The sequence below is a fragment of the Oncorhynchus kisutch genome, linkage group LG6, assembly GCF_002021735.2.
Source record: "Oncorhynchus kisutch isolate 150728-3 linkage group LG6, Okis_V2, whole genome shotgun sequence".
In the NCBI taxonomy this organism is placed as follows: Eukaryota; Metazoa; Chordata; class Actinopteri; order Salmoniformes; family Salmonidae; genus Oncorhynchus; species Oncorhynchus kisutch.
Genome location: NC_034179.2, coordinates 49,389,246 through 49,409,077, shown reverse-complemented (window position 1 = coordinate 49,409,077; position 19,832 = coordinate 49,389,246). Strand labels below are relative to the sequence as shown.

The 19,832-nt window shown below is 44.9% G+C and overlaps 1 protein-coding gene across 1 annotated transcript; it reads right to left on the bottom strand.

Moving 5' to 3' along the window:
- Positions 1–2,347: 2,347 nt before the first annotated feature.
- LOC116374318 (uncharacterized) lies at positions 2,348–19,005 on the bottom strand. Its single transcript, XM_031825947.1, has 4 exons — positions 18,116–19,005; positions 14,498–14,572; positions 13,437–13,544; positions 2,348–2,393 (listed from the first exon to the last, which is right to left on the bottom strand). The coding sequence occupies exons 1-4, from the start codon at positions 18,613–18,615 to the stop codon at positions 2,348–2,350; spliced, it is 729 nt and encodes a 242-aa protein (XP_031681807.1). The 5' UTR covers positions 18,616–19,005.
- Between the last annotated feature and the right edge of the window lie 827 nt (positions 19,006–19,832).

The following is a 19,832-nucleotide window of genomic DNA, read 5'->3' as shown; positions in this document are numbered from 1 at the left end:
GAAGTTTGTTGCTGCTGTGTCTCTTTTTCTATAAATACAAATACAAAGCTTAATTACCCTAATGATAGCTTATCTTCAATTAGTACCTAACTAAGACGAGACAAAGACCTGGATATAGGCCTAACCTGACAAGTATCCAACTTTACTATAGGCAGTAATCGGCGTGATAATGCATTGACATTTATTTTATTGTCATATGATCTCCCCCAAAACATGAATGGCCTTTCAATTATTCTAATATTAATAATAAACAGGGATAGATCATGGAACCAAATGCTGTTGTTTTTCGTCTATAGGTAGCCCCAAAGAACATCTAAAGAGATCTGATTTTGTAGTTTATAAATACCTTCCTACAGAGAAACTTAGCCAACTACCCACCTTGCTCCTTTCTGTTACCTTGTGCACTTAGGAAACCATCATGCTTTCGGGATACAGTGGGGCAAAAAAGTAGTCAGCCACCAATTGTGCAAGTTCTCCCACTTAAAAAGATTTCCCCCAACATAACGCTTTGTATTCAGGACAAAAAAGTTAATTTCTTTGCCATATTTTTTTTGCAGTATTACTTAAGTTCTTTGTTGCAAACAGGATGCATATTTTGCAGTATTATTTTTAATACTGTACAGGCTTCCTTCTTTTTACTTTTCGTATTGTGGAGTAACTGCAATGTTGTTGATCCATCCTAAGTTCTCTCATATCACAAACATTAAACTCTGTAACTGTTTTAAAATGACCAATGGCCTCATGGTGAAATCCCTGAGCAGTTCCCGTCTTCTCCTTAATCTCAAATGACGCCTGTATCTTTGTAGTGACTGGGTGTATTGATATTTATTTATTATTATTATTTTTACACCTACCAATCAGTGGCCTTCTTTGCAGGGCATTGAAAAACCTCCCTGGTCTTTGTGGTTGAATCTGTGCTTGAAATTCACTACTATTGTGGGAACATACAGATAATTGTATGTGTGGGTTATAGAGATGGGGTAGTTATTCAAAAATCATGATAAACCACTATTATTGAACACATAATGAGTTCATTCAACTTATTATGGGATTTGTTAAGCACATTTTTACTCCTGAACTTATTTAGGCTTGCCACAACAACGGGGTATTGTGTATACGTATTGTGTATAGATCACTGACACAAAATCTCAATTTAATACATTTTAAAATGTAGGCTGTAATACAACAAAAGGGGTATGAATACTTTATGAAGGCACTGTAGTTAGCAACATTGACTGATGACTTGAACGTCCCCAAAAAAAACGTTCCACTGGTACCAAGGATGTATAAACTCCTGTGAATACAATGCAGTCCTACCTGTAACAACTGATCCGGGTTACATTTAGCCCCAGTAACACTAAAGTCTTATTATTATCTTTAGACAGCAGTGAAGAGAGGGAAACTGATGCAATACGAAATATAGGGAAGAAAGAGAGAGCCCTAGGGGCGGACTTGTGAATCGAACCCCTGTCTTTTGGTGTGATGTGTGGTCCGGACAGAACTGTTGTATGTCTTGCAAGGGGACTGTGCTAGCCAGCTTACAGTGCTGCTGTACATTTAGTGTAATTATAGTCCAGATGTGGGTCTGTTTTTTTCCTATGTTGGTCTCTGGTGACGTGGCTGAGCTCACTGTCAGCCCAGTGCTCCCCCCCACAGACACACACACAGCTATTTCTGTGCACACACAGCTTCCTGTGCTTTGAGCAGCACAGCAGGAAAAAACACAAAACTACCATACTTGTATACACATGTGCACAGGTACACACACACACACACACACACACACACACACACACACACACACACACACACAAAGCCAGAGCTCACAGGGCCAGGCCCCAGAGTGCCTCACACTGACCCTCCTTCCCCTCTATCACCTTATTTGGTATTTATAGCCACATGCTGCTTGATACCGGTCATCCAATGAGTAGGCGGCGTGAGGGGTCAGGTGACAGGCGTGTCTGTCAGGCTCGGTTAGCATCCGAAGCCGAGCCGCTAGGCTGTGGTGCTAATCCCTTAGCCTAGCATCTGCTCTTCTACAATCTGTACTGGGCCTCCCATAGAAAGGCTGTCACTTCTCCAGGGCGAAGTTTCCCTTAGGTACAGATCTAGGATCAGCCACCGCCGATCAGCCTCCGCTAACCTAAACCATTAGTTAGGGAAATACAAAACTGACCCAAGGTCAGCATCTAGGGGAAACTCCACCTTACTCCATTTGTCACTACCCAGCAAAGCACACAGTTTCTCTCACGAAACTACTAACACATTAAAGTGAAGCTACCAAGACATTAGTAATTCTGGAAGGCTATAATTAGCATCCTAATTATACGCTATCTAGCACCTTCATCTAAATGAGCACATCAAAGTCAGGGGAGGAGAGGCTGAAGAAGAGGCTGAGGGAAGTAGTGTGAGATGGAGAGGGGAGTTAAGCGAAAAACAAGAAAAGAAAGTGATCGGCCAGCATGAGAAAGAGAGAAACGTGAACAGTTGGCCGGAGCTTTAAACTCTTTCTCCTCGTGAACCTCTTAGCTTTTGTCTGGCTGTGCATGTGTTTTTTGCCTGTATAAGTTCTATGAGCATGTCTGTGTGTGCTGTGTAGGTGCAGTGCCTTCGGAAGATATTAAGACCCCCTTGACATTACAGCCTTATTCTCAAATTGATTATATAGTTTTTTCCCTCATCAATCTACACACCATACTCCATAATGACAAATAAAAAACTGTTTTTTAAAAATGTTTGCTAGTTTGTTAAAAAAACAACATTTACATAAGTATTCAGACCCTTTACTCAGTACTTTGTTGAAGCACCTTTGGCAGTGATTACAGCATCAAGTCTTCTTTGGTATGACGCTACAAGCTTGGCACCCCTGTATTTGGGGAGTTTCTCCCATTCTTGGTCACCTCCCTGGCCAAGGCCCTTCTCCCCCAATTGCTCACTTTGGCCGGGCGGCCAGCTCGAGGAAGAGTCTTGGTGGTTCCAAACGTCTTCCATTTAAGAATGATGGAGGCCACTGTGATCTTGGGGACCTTCAATGCTGCAGAAATGTTTTCGTACCCTTCCCCAGATATGTGCCTAGACATGATCCTGTATCGGCGCTCTAAGGACAATTCCTTCGACCTCATGGCTTGGTTTTTGCTCTGACATGCACTTTCAACTGTGGGACCTTATATAGACAGGTGTGTGCCTTTCCAAATGACATCCAATCAATTGAATTTACCACAGGTGGACTCCAATCAAGTTGTAGAAACATCTCAAGGAGGATCAATGCAAACAGGACGCATCTGAGCTCAATTTCAATTCTCATAGCAAAGGGTCTGAATACTTATATAAATAAGGTATTTCTGTTTAGAATTTTTTAGAAATGTGCAAAAATGTCTAAAAACCTGTTTTCACTTCAACATTATGGGGTATTGTGTGTAGATTGCTGAGGATTTTTGTTTATTTCATCCATTTTAGAATAAGGCTGTAACGTAACAAAATGGAAAAAGTCAAGGGGTCTGAATACTTTCCAAAGGCACTGTATGTGTGTATCTGTGTGTGTGTGTGTATCTGTGTGTGTGTATCTGTGTGTGTGTGTGTATCTGTGTGTGTGCATCTGTGTGTGTGTGTGTGTGTGTGTTATGTTTGTGTGTGTGTGTGTGTGTGTGTGTGTGTATAGAGGGATTCAGATCACCCTGGTCAGCTGCATTCTGCAGTAGGGTGGTGATGAATCATCAGACATGGTAATATGACACCTCACTGCTGCTGCATCCCTGAAGCCCTCTAACTCCTCAGAGCCTCCAAACAACACTCTGACCTCTGAACAGAGAGCCGTGGACACACAGAGACATGCACACACACACACACACACACACACGTTTGCATACATGCTCTTGCTCTCTCTCAAACACACACGAGACACAGAGACACACACTTATGCAATCTCTCTCACACGCACTCATCTAGTTCTCGTGGAATTCACCTGGAAATCTCAGTTTCCCTGGCGAGAGAGGGATCTGGCTGCCATATAAGTGTGGCGGGGCATTTTTCAAAGGGGCTTGGCCAATTAGATCAGCTGAGGAGAACAAACCAATGGCCTGGTTCTGCTTTTCTGGCCCTCTCAACCTTTCTTTCTCAACATCTCAAGAGTGTGCTAAGCTGTCATCAAGGAAAATAGTAAAAAATAAATTAAAAACCCTGTAATGAGCAGGTGTGTCCAAACTTTTGACTGATACTAGATCGCTAGACCCCCAAAAAATCTTGATCGACCAAACAATCGACCAGTCAACTAATTGGGGTCACCCTAATGGACACTAATGTAAAAATTGCCTTTACTGTTCAACACAACTGAAAATGATTACACCGTGTTCCATGTTTTCTGTGATAATGTCTTAAACCAGAAACATTTGTTAATGGCCCTTATAGAGCTGAGACCTAATCATAGTCAATAGTGCCTAATTAATTCAGGCAATGAGCGAGGCGCCTTAGCGCATGGCTAAAGATAAGCATAGGCACACAAGGTTTTAATGAAGACCGGTCCAGAGCAATGATGTATACAAAAATCATTGGTCCAGACTGAATCAGTGAAATGAAGTAAATAAAATGAATAGTGAATCAGAACAATACGTATACCGTTTTATTCATTAGTGGTTGCGGTTCAATTTCAGGTTGGGACTGGGGATGATAAAATGAAACCAGTGTTTAAAAAGGTATTTTCTAGTTTAAAAAGATACGACTTGTGTGTGGTCTCAACATCAAGCGAGCGCAGCATCTAAGAGGGTCTCTGTTGAAGCACTGCTTCTTTTACGGCTTTAAATGTCATTGGTTTGACCTTTTCATTTATTTTCTCCCCCTTTCCTTCCCCTCTCTCTGCTATCTCTCTAAGCGACTTCCTTTCATTGGGCCTCACACTTGTTTGTCCCATGAAGTTTACCTCTCAGGCTTTACTGCATTTCCCTACAATGGACAATACAGTTCCATTCTATTCTATTCTGCACAGATCACAAAAGCCAGAATAGGTGAAAGCAATCGGGAACGCCTTCTGCTCTTACCTGTTAAATGTTTTAACAATCAGGGCAGATGAAGGAAAGGAGAGGAGGAGGATGCTACTTTATAGACTATTGATCTGCACCTTGTGTAGCATGTGTACTGTGACCAGCTCCTATTCCTGTGATGACGTATTTGTGTGTGAGACAGTCTGGCCCAGAAGAGGGCGCCAAAGGCCAGGGTGTCTCCTTTCATCTGTCCCTCTCTCCTCCTGAGCATCTAGGGTTAGGGTTAAGGTGTCCCTAGACAATAATCTTGGGTCAGTTTAGATTTTTCCCTGCTAGTGATTAAGGTTAGGATTGGGGGTGGGGAGGGGCAGGGGAGGCTGATCTGTAACTACAAGAAACCTCACCTCGGAGTTCCCTCTCTCCTTCTGAGGCCCGGTGGCTGACACTTAAGGTCAAAGGGTCATAGGTCAGGGTTTGGGGACCCTGGTTGGCAGGGGCTGTATAGGGTTCAGTAAGATGTTCTGTTGTGTTGTGTTGGCGAGTCTTGAGCACTTCAGAGTCGATCCAGGGATGCATGATTATAAGACTGTTTGAGGAGACTGAATAATATAACAATAAAATAATGTTTAATAATTTACCTTTATTTAACTAGGCAAGTCAGTTAAGAACCAATTCTTATTTTCAATGACGGCCTAGGAACAGTGGGTTAACTGCCTTGTTCAGGGGCAGAACGACAGATTTTTACCTTGTCATTGGGTCTCACTCTCGTTTGTCCCATGCGGTTTATCTCTCAGGTTTTACTGCTCTTCCCTACAATGGACAATACAGTTCCATTCTATTCTAGTCTGCACAGATCACAAAAGCCAGAATAGGTGAAAGCAATCGCGAACGCCTTCTGCTCTTACCTGTTAAATGTTTTAACAATCAGGGCAGATGAAGGAAAGGAGAGGAGGAGGATGCTACTTTATAGACTATTGAGCTGCACCTTGTGTAGCGTGTGTACTGTGACCAGCTCCTATTCCTGTAATTGTGGTACACAAGGCCACAGATAACCTTAATACAACACACAGACATACTGGAAGGTGGGCTCGCATGCTCAGGAATTGTGATAAAATATTACTTCAACTTTGAATAACCATTCTAGTGCTTCCACTATGAACACTCTCTCTCTGACGAACAACGGCTCTGCCTATCAACAAGACTATGTTCAAACACTCACAAACATGTACGTTTAGGTCGTCCAAGGTGAAACAGCACCTGGACCTTACAAAACACCAGAAACAGCCAGCTCGACAAATTGAAAAGGCTGAATAGTCTTCACCCAATGAGAGGTAGTTTGTCCGGCAGCTAAAACAATGGTGTTTTCACCACCTTGGAGAAGTCATGATTCAGCAACTATCTTTTATCACATTCTCAGCACAAAAAAAAGAAGGGATTTTTTATTTATTTTTTTACTAAAGTGTCAAACCTGTAAGAAAGCAAAATGACATGTTTTAGAGTTATAAAAAAAACTATTGTTTTCGCGGGGTGAATACTCATTCTGATATCATGGCACTCAATTCATAATTCAAAGGACAGCACCACTCAACACATTCATTCGTCCAGTTGTATTCAAGCCATTTAGCAGATGCTTTTACTTAAAAACGACTTGGTCCCAGGAATCAAACCCACTATCCTGGCAATGCAAGAGCCATGCTCTACCAACTGAGTCACAAAGGACACCATGGCAATCAAATGTAAATAAATAAGGCTGTAACAATACCAGTATCACAATATTTTTTCCATGGGCGAAAATGAAAACACGAAGCAGACCAAACTCTTTGGTCCTTAAAAAAAACAGCTGTATGTAAAATATCGTGTGCTATAGATTGGAAAATAAATGCACGTGACTCTGGATGACAACACAATGATGTTTTGGTTTCCAACATTCGGGCTGTTTTCCTAAAGAAGGTAAATCTGCTTCGTGTTTTCTTTCCTTGCCACGATACTAATGGAGTATCGCGATACTGGTATCTTTCCCGGCCCTATAAATAAACCGTGACTGACATATCCAAATGACCTGGTAAAGACCCTTACAATATCACTATCATTAAGTACACACAACACATACACAACAATAACACAACAGCCATGAGCTAATATGAACCTGCTCATTCAAATCCAAAACACCTTTGTAGTCTCTGTCCACATCTTGTGGTACGGTGCGCCTACGTAGTAAAACCACAAATCAATAAAAACACAATACCAGCACGCGTCTTTGTGTTAACTATCGCTCATGGATCAACAACAACTCAACAACTTGTATTCACCTCATCAAGAACAATATATTGATAATACAGCAAATAGTACATTGCACAAAGAAAGGTAGACATACACTCAGCATCACTTGAACAGCTTTCTCTGAACAAACACCATAACAGGTCTAAGCCTCAGAACAGTCCAGTAAAGTGAGTGAGTTGTTCTGTGCCGCAAATCAGTAATTCATCAACCTCAGTCCTGGGGACCCACCCAACTGCACATTTTTGTACCAGCCCAGCACTTAACCCGCTGGATTCAACTCATCCACTGACCATCGAGCCCTCGATGAGTTGAATCCGCTTGGTTAATGCTGGGCTGGGATAAAAATGTGCAAGTCCTGTGGGTCCCATAGCAGAAAGAAAGATAGAGCGAGAGAGAGAGACAGAGAGACCGAGAGAGAGATGGGGGGTTGCTACTCACTTGACCCTGCGGAAGGCCAGTTTCCTCCTCAGTGAACCCCCCCAGCCCTGCCTGACCCCAAGGCCACAGAAGATCTGACTACTTAGCGAGCCACTTTGGACCATGGTGACTGTCCTCCTACCACCCAGAGCTGTCACTCCTGGTCAATGGAGCCCCCGCCCAAAACCGGAAGTCTGGTGGTGCCGACACAGGGGGGTCCGGAATATGCGCCAGGTTTTGATCTAATAAAGATGCATCCCTCAGGCGATCTTATGTCTTTTTTCTCTCCAGATTCCAAAAAGCATCCTAATCTCTTTCCTAACTCCCTCTCACTATCTCACACACACACTCCCTTAGTACCCCACTACCGCTATCCCACTTTCATTCCCTCTCTCAATTTCTCGCTCACACAAACACTCTCTCAGCTCCTCTCTCTCTCTCGCTCTCTGCCCTCTCCTAAGGTGACCCACTTCCTGATTCTCTCCGTCTTCTGCCTCTCTCCACCTGCTCTGCTCAGCGCTGCTGGCGTATAGTACCCTGTACCTGTATACCTGGCTGTAGCTATAGCCCGATGTGCAGTGTGTGGATGATTCTCCCCATGGGAACGGCCTGCCTGCCTAGACAATCACCACATAATTAATGAGCTGTCCACTGGGGAGGGGGAGCAGAGGGAGAAGGGGATAGGAGCTGGGGAGTTAACTATGAGGGAGTGTGTGCAGTGCTCAATGTCCCCCCCCATAGGGCAGTTCCTGCAGGTGTTAAGTAATGCAGGGGGTTGGGTGTGTGTCAGTGGAGGCTCCTCAGAGGAGGAAGTGGAGGACCATCCCACTCAGTGAATTTAATAAAAATAAAAATAGTGAAACGTTCAAAAAGTTATCCTTTTTAGATAAAACTACACTAAATATCTTCACGTCAACAAATAACGGATTAAAACACACTGTTTCGCAATGAAGGTCTACAAGTAGCCTCAGCAGCATTCTGTAGAGTAGCACCATGGTGTAGCCAGATGACAGTTAGCTTTTATCCTCCTCTGGGTACATTTACTTCCAAACAAAACCTAGGTTTTCGTTACGTTCTTTGTTTTGTAGTGTTTAAAATTGATTCGTGTTTTACGTTTGTTCATTAAACATGGATCGCAATCTACACTCTGCATTTTGGTCCGACTCTCCTTCACCACAAGAGAACCGTTACAGAATCACCCACCACAACGGGACCAAGTGGCGTGTTAACAGGCAACAGCAACAGCGGGAGGAAATCCTAAACGGAGAAGGACCATGGGCTCAGCCTGGAGAATATCGCCGCCCCAAAGAAGAACTGGAGGCGACGAAAGCAGAGAGGCGCCGGTATGAGGAGGCAGCACGGCGACTCGGAAGGAAGCCTGAGAGTCAGCCCCAAACATTTCTTGGGGGGGGGGGGGGGCTCAGGGAGAGTGTGGCAGAGTCAGGAGTCAGACCTGAGCCAACTCTCCCTGTTTATCGTGAGGAGCCAAGGAGGAGACCAGAACCAGAGCCGGTGTTGGAGGTGAGCGAAGCAGAGACTGTGAAGGAGTTAATGGGGAAATTGGAGGAGAGAGAAATTAGGGAGTTGCTGTGTTGGTGCTTTTTGCATGGAATTCGCCCGACGGAACGTGTCGGGGATTTGATGGCACCTGGGTCAGAGCTCCATACTCGTCCTGAGGTGCGTGTTAGTCGGCTGGTGAAGTTGGTGCCAGCCTCACGCACCTGGCCTCCTGTGCACATCCCTAGCCTTGCACGTCCTGTGCCAGCACTGCTCTCAAGATCTCCAGTACGCCTTCACGGTCTAGCCCATCCTGTGCCACCTCCACACACCAGCCCTCCGGTGGCAGCTCCCCGCACCAGGCTTCCTGTGTGTGTCCTCGGTCCAGTACCACCAGTACCAGCACCACGCATCAGCCCAGTGCGCCTCGCCTCTCCAGCGCTGTCGGAGCCTTCCTTCTCTACAGCACTGCCGGAGTCTCCCGCCTATCTAGCGCTGTCAGAGCTTTCCTCATCTCCAGCGCAGCCGGAGTCTCCCGCCTGTTCACCGCTGCCGGAGCCTTTCTCCTCTCCAGCGCTGTCAGAGTCTCCTGCCTATCTAGCGCTGTCAGAGCCTTCATCTCCAGCGCTGCCGGAGTCTCCCGCCTGTTCAGCGCAGCCAGAGCTGTCAGTCTGCATGGAGCAGCCAGAGCTGTCAGTCTGCATGGAGCAGCCAGAGCTTCAGTCTGCATGGAGCAGCCAGAGCTGTCAGTCTGCAAGGAGCTGTCAGTCTGCAAGCAGCTGCCAGTCTGCAAGGAGCTGCCAGTCTGCAAGGAGCTGCCAGTCAGCATGGAGCAGCCAGATCCGTCAGTCTGCCAGGATCCGCCAGTCAGCCAGACTCTTCCAGATCTGCCAGCCAGCCAGACTCTTCCAGATCTGCAAGTCAGCCAGATTCTTCCAGATCTGCCAGTCAGCCAGATTCTTCCAGATCTGCCAGTCAGCCAGATTCTTCCAGATCTGCCAGTCAGCCAGATTCTTCCAGATCTGCCAGTCAGCCAGACTCTTCCAGATCCGCCAGTCAGCCAGACTCATCCAGATCCGCCAGTCAGCCAGACTCATCCAGATCTGCCAGTCAACCAGACTCTTCCAGATCTGCCAGTCAACCAGACTCTTCCAGATCTGCCAGTCAACCAGACTCTTCCAGATCTGCCAGTCAACCAGACTCTTCCAGATCTGCCAGTCAACCAGACTCTTCCAGATCTGCCAGTCAACCAGACACTTCCAGATCCGCCAGTCGGCCAGGATCCGCCAGTCGGCCAGGATCCGCCAGTCGGCCAGGATCCGCCAGTCGGCCAGGATCCGCCAGTCGGCCAGGATCCGCCAGCTATCCAGGATCTGCCAGTCAGCCAGGATCTGTCAGTCAGCCAGGATCTGCCAGTCAGCCAGGATCTGCCAAAACCACCAGCCAGCCAGGATCTGGTAGATCCATCAACCTGCCTGAGCTTCCTCTCACTCCTGAGCTTCCTCTCACTCCTGAGCTTCCTCTCACTCCTGAGCTTCCTCTCACTCCTGAGCTTCCTCTCACTCCTGAGCTTCCCCTCAGTCCCGAGCTGCCTCAGTCCCGAGCTGCCTCAGTCCCGAGCTGCCCCTCAGTGCCGATCTGCTCCTCAGTCCAGTGGGGTTCTGGGTGAGGACTACTAGGCCATGGTCGGCGGCGAGGGTGGACTATCCAGGGACGCCAGGAGAGGGGACTAAGACATTGATTGAGTGGGGTCCACGTCCCACGCCGGAGCCGCCACCATGGACAGACGCCCACCCGGACCCTCCCTATTGTTTTGAGGTGCGTTCGGGAGTCCGCACCTTAGGGTGGGGGTTCTGTCACGCCCTGGTCGAAGTATTTTGTGTTTATCTTCATTTATTTGGTCAGGCCAGGGTGTGGCATGGGTTTTTGTATGTGGTGTGTATGTATTGGGATTGTAGCTTAGTGGGGTGTTCTAGTTAAGTCTATGGCTGTCTGAAGTGGTTCTCAATCAGAGGCAGGTGTTTATCTTTGTCTCTGATTGGGAACCATATTTAGGCAGCCATATTCTTTGAGTGTTTTGTGGGTGATTGTCCTTAGTGTCCTTGTTCCTGTCTCTGTGTTAGTTTACACTAGTATAGGCTGTTTCGGTTTTCGTTACGTTCTTTGTTTTGTAGTGTTGAAAATTGATTTGTGTTTTACGTTTGTTCATTAAACATGGATCGCAATCTACACGCTGCATTTTGGTCCGACTCTCCTTCACCACAAGAGAACCGTTACAATTAGGTGGAAAAGTACACATTTCCTGACTCAAAACCGATAGTACTTTTGACAAAAATAGCTCATTTAGCTGTGCGCTTTCAATAAAACAAATTTTGTCCACACAAATTGGTCCTGATTCATGAATTCACTGGCTACGGAGCAGGGCAAGGTCTGCATCCAGCGACATCACGAGTCACGTGACACCAACCGCAACTGGTGTGTTTGGGGACCGAGGTGTTCTGTTGTTGTGTGAAGTGACATACTGTATGACCCAGTGTGAGTAAAATAAGCATCCTGAGAGATTGCCTAGCGTCTAATTGAATGAAATACTCCAATGAGTTGTTAGGAACCTAGACTGCTTTTCCCTACAGTGAGAGTCGAGGTCTAGGGTGAAGTTCCTCCTAGATGCTGATCTTGCATTTCCATCCACATGGATGGGGCTGTAGTGGAGCGGGTCGAGAGCTTCAAGTTCCTCAGTGTCCACATCACTAAGAAATTAACATGGTCCACACACACCCACATAGTTGTGAAGAGGACACAACATGGGCATGGGCCCTCAGATCCTCAAAAAAAGGTATACAGCTGCACCACTGAGAGCATCTTGACTGGCTGCATCACCGCTTGGTACAACAACTGCAAGGCACCCGACCGTAAGGCGCTACATTGGGTGGTGAGTACGGCCCAGGACACCATGGTCTGAGGCACTGCATCGCAGTGCAAGAAGCATCACAACAGACGCGGGTTCAAATACAAAAAATACGTATTCATTAGCGAAATGTTCACCAACCAGTCCGATTAATCTCTTGAGCAGTATAAAAAATATATATATATCAGAAAATATGTATAAAAATAAAAAAAACATTGAAATACCAAATGTATTTGAACCGAGGCCTGAAGATATCTGAGATGAGTATGTGAGTAACAAGACCCAGCCCAAATACTCTAACTAGATACTGTTTTACAACATCACAGACAGGTGCACAGCCACAGCCAGCACAAAGATATCTATTTTTTCTTAGCTCCGTGAGCATTAAATTAGGTCACACACGAGAACACACACACTCACTTACTCACTCTCAGGGCGACAGTGAAAAACACCTTCAAGGGGGATGCTGAAGTCTAGCAAGACCACATTTGCATCATTATAAATCATTAACGTGATAGTTAGCCGTACCTTCACACCAGAGAAGGAGCCTCAAGGTTACGTGACCATAAATAAATGCATCAGTGTGCCAGGCGGTCTGTTAGTGAGCTGGCCAGTGCTGATAAAAGATGGGTATCTAGCCTCAGTGAGCCACTGAGTGATACCAATGATGTATAAAAACCCTGGATGGCTGATGCTATGTATTGGCCAATGAGAGGCTTTGATGCCACTAGTGGGCCATATTGGCACTTCCCAGAATGTGCAGTCCTCCATAGGAATGAATGGATTTCTATAGTATTTCAATAAAATGTTTCAAAGACAAAATTACATGTATTTAAGTATGTTTTTGTTGTAGTGGGGACAGTAACATCAGTACTTTCAAAAAATTATACTTTAAGGAAAATGTTTGCATATATTCGTTTTTTATTTAGCTCACATAATATAATTTAAAAGTATGCATTAAGGTGTCTGTAATATAATACAAGTGACAAAAACAAATGTAGACATTAATAAATGCATTTCTATAACTTCCTAAATATTTTTTACAGAGTTGGGGGAGTGCCAAGATGGAGGCGAGGTGGCTTCAAAACATCTAGTGTATACATAAATGATTTAGTGATACCTGTCTGGTTGGATATAGTGGAGACTGGTTGGGTTTAATGAGAAAAGGGATAAGAGGAGAAATAATTCAAGGAGCTTCATTGAAAATGAATCTGTGTTGGTGTTTCTAGGTAATTTGACGTCTATTGTCTACTACACTGTTACACTGGCACACTGTGATGCTGACGGGGACAGTGGCCAAAATGACCTGAGGAGTGGATGTCTATTTAAAGTGGGTGGGTTGGAACCTTTGATGTTCTTCCGACCTGAGTTCAATGGAACTCAGGAACTCAGGCCCCTCAGGGGGCTGCTGGGGGCATGTGCTACGCCTTTTTGTGAGAGGGCATACCATTTCAAATTCAAGCTTACTACACCTGCAAGCGCGCAGAGGAGACGTCACACCATTATATGCCATCCATTGACATGAATGAATAGTGTGTTCTCGCCACAGATGGTGCTAAGAATAAATGCAATTCTTTAGAAAATATCTGATATAGATTTTCTTTTGGGGGGGGGGGTGAAAGTCCTGTATCAGCATCAGCTAGGGGGTCCTCCCTAGGCAGGAAACTGACGTATACAGTCTGAAATGGAGTGGTGATATTGCAAACATGTCAATAAGAAACTCTCATTTTAGTTTTCTGTTGCACAGCATTTTGAAATGTTTTGCTATGGTGTGGACGTAATGAATCTGTACTGTATTCAACGTCACCTGTGCTCAGTGTGAGAAGATCAAACTAAAAGAGATAGAGAGAGAGAGAGAGAAGGAGCTGGAAAAAAAGGGGGGAATTCTCTGAGGCTGTGTTGTGTGAAAAAAAACAGGCATGTTTCACAGCTACTTAACCTCTCCTTTAAAATTGAGCATTTTAACACCCCTCTTTAAAACAGTCCCCCTCTCCCTTTTTCCCCTCTTATTCTCGTTCTCTCTCCCTCCCTCATCACTTTATCTTCCCTTCTCCATTTCTCTCACACACATACCCTTCTCTCTCGCTCTCTCCTTGACTAACCCTGCACTACTGTGAAGTAGACCTCCATTGAGGGTTTTATATAAGAACTGCCCTCTAGTGGAATTATCACCTCACACATCATCCTCACCACATCTCTTTGCACGCTAGTAATTTGTGCTAAATTGTCTGATAGGCGATACATGTAAAACATAGTGTCTTCCAAAAGTCTTCATGAGCAACACATGGACATTGCATTTGCTTTATCATTGCACACATTCACCTAGCTGCCCACAAGCATGCATGTTAACACATATATGCATGCACACAGTATGCAGTCACACATACAGTACATGCACACACACACACACACAGGTGTTACCCACCTCTCCTCCCGACTGTGAGGGGTCAAGAATCGAGCGGAGTCCTCCTCGTGGCTGCTGTGTAGGCTGCTCTCCCTGCTGAGAAACACAGCCCAGAGATTCAGTGTTAGAGTGTAATATGTGTTATTTAACACACACCGGCAGAGATCTGTCTGTTTGTGTGTGTGTGTGTGTGTGTGTGTGACAACTAGAAAAGTTCAGAGTTAAATGAAATGTAACAACTCAACAGAAAAAGCTATGGATGCAAAGACTGACCATCTATGAGGTCAAAATTATAGTTTAAACCATGCTTTGAAGCTACACTGAGTATACAACGCCTGCTCTTTCTATGACATACACCGACCAGGTTGAATCCAGGTGAAAAGCTATGACCCCTTTATCTATGTCCCTTGTTAAACAATGTAGCATCTCCTGGCTTCCCCGCAGAGCCTACAAACCACTGAAGCAGACCTTTGGAACATCTACATTATAAAAAGTCGAATAAATCCATGTAATATAGCCTACACCGTCACAATAAATCCACTGTTTATTTTAGACAGGTCTAGAGATACAGGATATAAAGAAAATGTAGTCTATTTCAGAAGAACAGAATTGCATACTCTGAGTTGTCCTTATGTTAGGCCCTGATATGGCTATGACATATGTCTGTGGGCTACACTAGTTAATTTAGCAGACAAGGTTTGCTTAGAATTCTGTGGCATTCTTCTATAGTATATTATAGTATGAAGAATACAATTGAATATAGCTGAATAAAATAGAAAATATATTGTCTCCAAACGATTTGAGGGAGTGCGCACATGCGACTATTCTGTGTTGAGCAGTTAACAAAAAAACAGGTGCTCCTATATGCTTAATTTAGAGTTATTTATTGAACTTAAGTTGTAATACAAATATTGGGCTATATGTTTAGATTTTGATACATTCCAAGGCTGCATGATGCCACTCCAATGATGATTTTTTTTTAAAGTTGCATGAAAAGCACGAGCTCTGCTTAGTTTTTTTGCGCAGGCTGTACACACTTCATCAGCCTCTCATTCACAATTTGACAAGCACTTGTTAAATGCCTCGAATTTCCCATCCTTTATCCCCTTTGTAATGCCCCCTAAAAAAATCCATGCCTTTTGCGGACAGTGGCCGTTGTGCTCGTGGGCTGAATATAATCACATTATTCCCTTCTCCCTGCTGCGTGCCGAAGCACCTGTCACTCACATGGCTCTCCATCACATGATCGGGTCTTTCTCACCCGGGTCTTTCTCACAAGCAATGCTTGGATTCAAGATCCAAGCATTGCTTCCAAATGCCACATCAGGAAAGCGGGTTTGAGTCAATATTAGCCAATGTGAATGCAATGTGAGGTTAAGTATGTTATGGTTACGTTAGGAGTTGTTCCTGAATGTGACCTGACTAGGAGAGACTCCAGTCCCTAGTTATAGTAGCCTATTGCTAGGGGTCGAGTGGCTAGTTGGTCAAGTGAGAAAGAAAAAAAACTGCTGGCCCTATGAAGCCTAATCCTGGATTAAAAAGTATATCCATGGAACATTTTCTTGTCTAGAACTAGTATTAAATCTGTGTCCGGGAAACCGGCATGTAGAGACATATCCTGTATCTCTGGTCGTCTAGTCACTTTAAGCTATAATTCGTTCTATTGAAAGTATTTCCATGCATTGTTGCCAGTGTTCAGGCAGCAACATTTATGTAAAAGCAGTGGGGATATTTTCTGTCAAAGAGGCATCCAGACAAAATCAACAACAACAGCAACTACATCAAAAGACAAGCCTCCATTGGTCGGATAGGCCTCTTCACATAACCAAGAGTGCCACAACTGCAATGTGCCTTACATGTACCACATGAAAGAGTGTGACGGAAAAGTGGCACATCTCATAGCAAATAATATACCTTCAGAGCAGCCTGTCGGTTTCTGCGATAGCCAACTTGGCAAGATTTGCCATGACAACAATAAGGCGTGGGTGCATGAATCTGCCATCCGCGGCCCATATGGGGGCTACAAAAGTAGTATACTATATAGGGAATAGGGTTCCATTTGGGACGTAGCCCAGGTCTTCTGAAAGCAGTGTTGGCTATGAATATTTCATATAGCCCTGTAGACTCCTTCCAGCTGTCCCCTGGCACTTCTACATGGGCTTTGTCCCAAATGGCCCCCTGTTGCTTATATAGTGCACTACCTTTGACCAAAACCCTATGGACCCTGGTCAAAAGTAGTGCATTACATAGGTGCCATTTGGGACACACACATTATCTTTAGCTCTCAGTTGTAAGGCTGTACATATCAATGGGACTAGGACAGTGGTCAACTCCAGAACTATCCACAGTAATAAGCATGGATTGTAGTAATCACTTTGTCTCTTGGAATGGCTGTAGTATGCAGTCAGAGATCAGTTTCACCTAATCTCTTGTGACAGCCTTAACAAAATGTAGTAGCTAATTTGGTCAGTCAAAGTCGAACCAATGCTACAAGTGGTAGAAATCTCCCATCCTTTAAAGTAGTCAACAGCCAGGGACAATACTGTAGTAGTCAATAGTCCTCATAAAACAAAAATATGCACTTTTAACTTAGACACAGTTAGGAATAGACACCAGGCAACTCCAGGCAATTAACATTATATTATGCTAATAAAATACAAAGGCCAAAACTTCAAATTCCAATAGTGAACATAAACTCCCATTTAAAAACAATACAAACCATTTATTTCCCAAACGATGTATTATTATTGCATTCCAGTGCTGTGCATATCATCCAGATTCACTGAAGACCAAACTCTGGCAGCAATGGCATTTGTATGTATAAAACATTTGTATCCATTATTCTTAAGCGCACTCCTCCATTTCCTGCTGTTTGATGATGCATTGTATCACGGGCCTGGTTTAATTTATAATGCAATTCATACTCTGCACTGTGGCTTATGTAACATTTCAAGGTGCCTATTTAGTCAAGATACGCTTGGGGGTGAAAATAACCTGTTTACAGAACATGTATATTATCAAATGGACGTCAACAGCTGGTATATATGAGAATAACAAACCTGGGATGGAGTTTCAATAAACAAATAGGGTCCCATTGAGGACTTCAACCACTAAGTGCAGTTTTTTTCGTGTTACTAATCACTATTAGGGGCTTGTTCAAGTGAAAAAGTGATGGAAGCTGTAGAAATCAACAAACCACATCCCTTAGATAGAAGGGATTTTCACAGGATGATTATACACAAAGACAAAAGAAAAACAAACTGGATTCCAGCTCTCCACTACAGACCAGGTCCTGCATTCATAAGGTGTTGAGATCAGTTGGGGTGCTGATCTAGGATCAGTTTTTAGATCACAATCAATACAATTAAATGGACAAGAGGCACCTGATCCTAGACCAGCACCTCCTAGTAAAATCATAATTATTGTTCTGTTTAATGGTTCTGATATGATTCCATTTCTACATGGTTCCAACTACACTTTGATGCATAAGGGTGCCTTAAGCTGGCCCAACTTCATGTCTAACACTTAATGAGTGACCCACTGTGTATTTTACATTATACACAGTTTTGCACACTAATGGTTAAGATTAGGATTGGGGAGGGGAAGCACATCATAGATCTGTACCTAGGGGAAACTTACCTGCTCTCACTGTAGTGATCTTTCTTCTCGCGCACGTTCAGCCAGCGGTGCAGCAGGAAGCGCTTGCGTCGCGGCGAAGCGCTGGGTGTGGAGCAGTTGGACCAGGTGGTTGCCGCGTCCTCTTCACTGGATGGTGTAATCTCGATGGACGGCAGCTGTAAGTACTCCATGCCCCCTGAGAAGGAGTGCGATCCCTGGCCCTTACTCATGACCTCTGACCTCATAGTGGCAGCCGCTGCAGACACAGCCGGGGTCACGCTGCTCTCGCTCTGCACGTTCTTCATGCGCCGCATCTTGAAGCGCTTGCGGCGGAGGGACGGAGTGGCAGAACTGGAGAGGGCGGAAGAGTCACCACCCGCAATGGGTACCTTTCCCCCGGTGGAGGCTTCTGATCCTGGGTCTCCATCCGGGGTCTGCCAGTCCCCCGGGGCCTGCACCTGGAAGGAGGGGAGCCGGAGGGTCTCGGTCATGATCTTCTGTCCCACCGACAAATGTCTCATATAGGAATACAGCAGTGAAGCGGACACGTCTATCCAGGGAGGATGAGAGAGAGAGAGGGAATGGGTGCCTGGCAGGATGCTTCCTGGGCTGCACTAATGTAGGTGGAGAGAGCCTCTCTCACTGTTTTGTCCAGAGTGAGAGTGAGTATACAGTATCAGTATAGCATCTTGTGTCATTATCCTTCCCTGTATCTATGCTCTATGGATTGAGGTCTTGTGCATTTCTGATCCAGCTGCCACAGCGTGTTCTTAGCCCACTTAGATGAGTTCTCTTCAGGGCTCCCTTGCTCTAGTCCCTGGTATCACAGCCATGGCCTAGAGGTCAGAGTAAAGTGAAAGGGTGCTGTATGCTAAGTATGGTTTAGCCACATGCATGCAAGTATTCACAGCTCCCATTCACAATTATACACTCAGATAAACTAAATGATGCAGATACACACACGCACAGGGAGCACAGGACTTTCTCTTTTTTTTTTTTTATTAGGATCGGTTTCCTCTCGTTCCCAGCAGGGAGACGATTCAGAGCAAAAGACTGTTGATTCCCCTGTGATGGGAGGCTAACCCCCTCCTGCTTCCTAAATGGCTCCCTATTCCCTACATAGGGCCCTGGTCAATTGTAGCACAGTATGTAGGGAATAGGGTGCCATTTGGAATGCAGAGTCTAAGATGAGTGAGACACGTCTATCATCAGTGGTCCTGAGGGGGAGAACCTGCATTTTCTCTGTAGGCTAAAACGTCAACAAAACAAAGAAGCTGATCGTGGACTACAGGAGACAGCAGAGAAAGGATGGCCCCATCCACATTGACGGGGCCGCTGTGGAGAGGGTAAAAAAACCTCTCCAAAACAATACAGCAAGATGGCGTCGACAGATGGTCACCTCGCTTCAAGTCCTGAGGAAACTATGCAGTAATTTGTTTTTTTTAGGTATTATTTTTTACATTGTTAGTCCAGCAAATCTTAAGTGTTATTACATACAGCCGGGAAGAACTATTGGATATAAGAGCGATGTCAATTTACCAACATTATGACCAGGAATACGACTTTCTCAAAGCGGATCCTTTGTTCGGACCTCCACCCTGGACATTGGATCTAATCCCAGAGGTCGACCCTTTGTTCGGACCTCCACCCTGGACATTGGATCTAATCCCAGAGGCCGACCCAAAACAACGTTGTCTCTGCACGGAGCGGCCTCCTGGTCAGACTTAAAAGGCGAGCA

Coding starts and splice junctions, on each gene's coding strand:
- LOC116374318 (XM_031825947.1), bottom strand. CDS start 18,615: ATGAGACATTTGTCGGTGGGACAGAAGATCATGACCGAGACCCTCCGG. Junction 14,573..18,115: donor GATCACTACAGTGAGAGCAG/GTAAGTTTCCCC, acceptor TGTGTTTCTCAG/CAGGGAGAGCAGCCTACACA. Junction 13,545..14,497: donor CCTCACAGTCGGGAGGAGAG/GTGGGTAACACC, acceptor GCGCGCTTGCAG/GTGTAGTAAGCTTGAATTTG.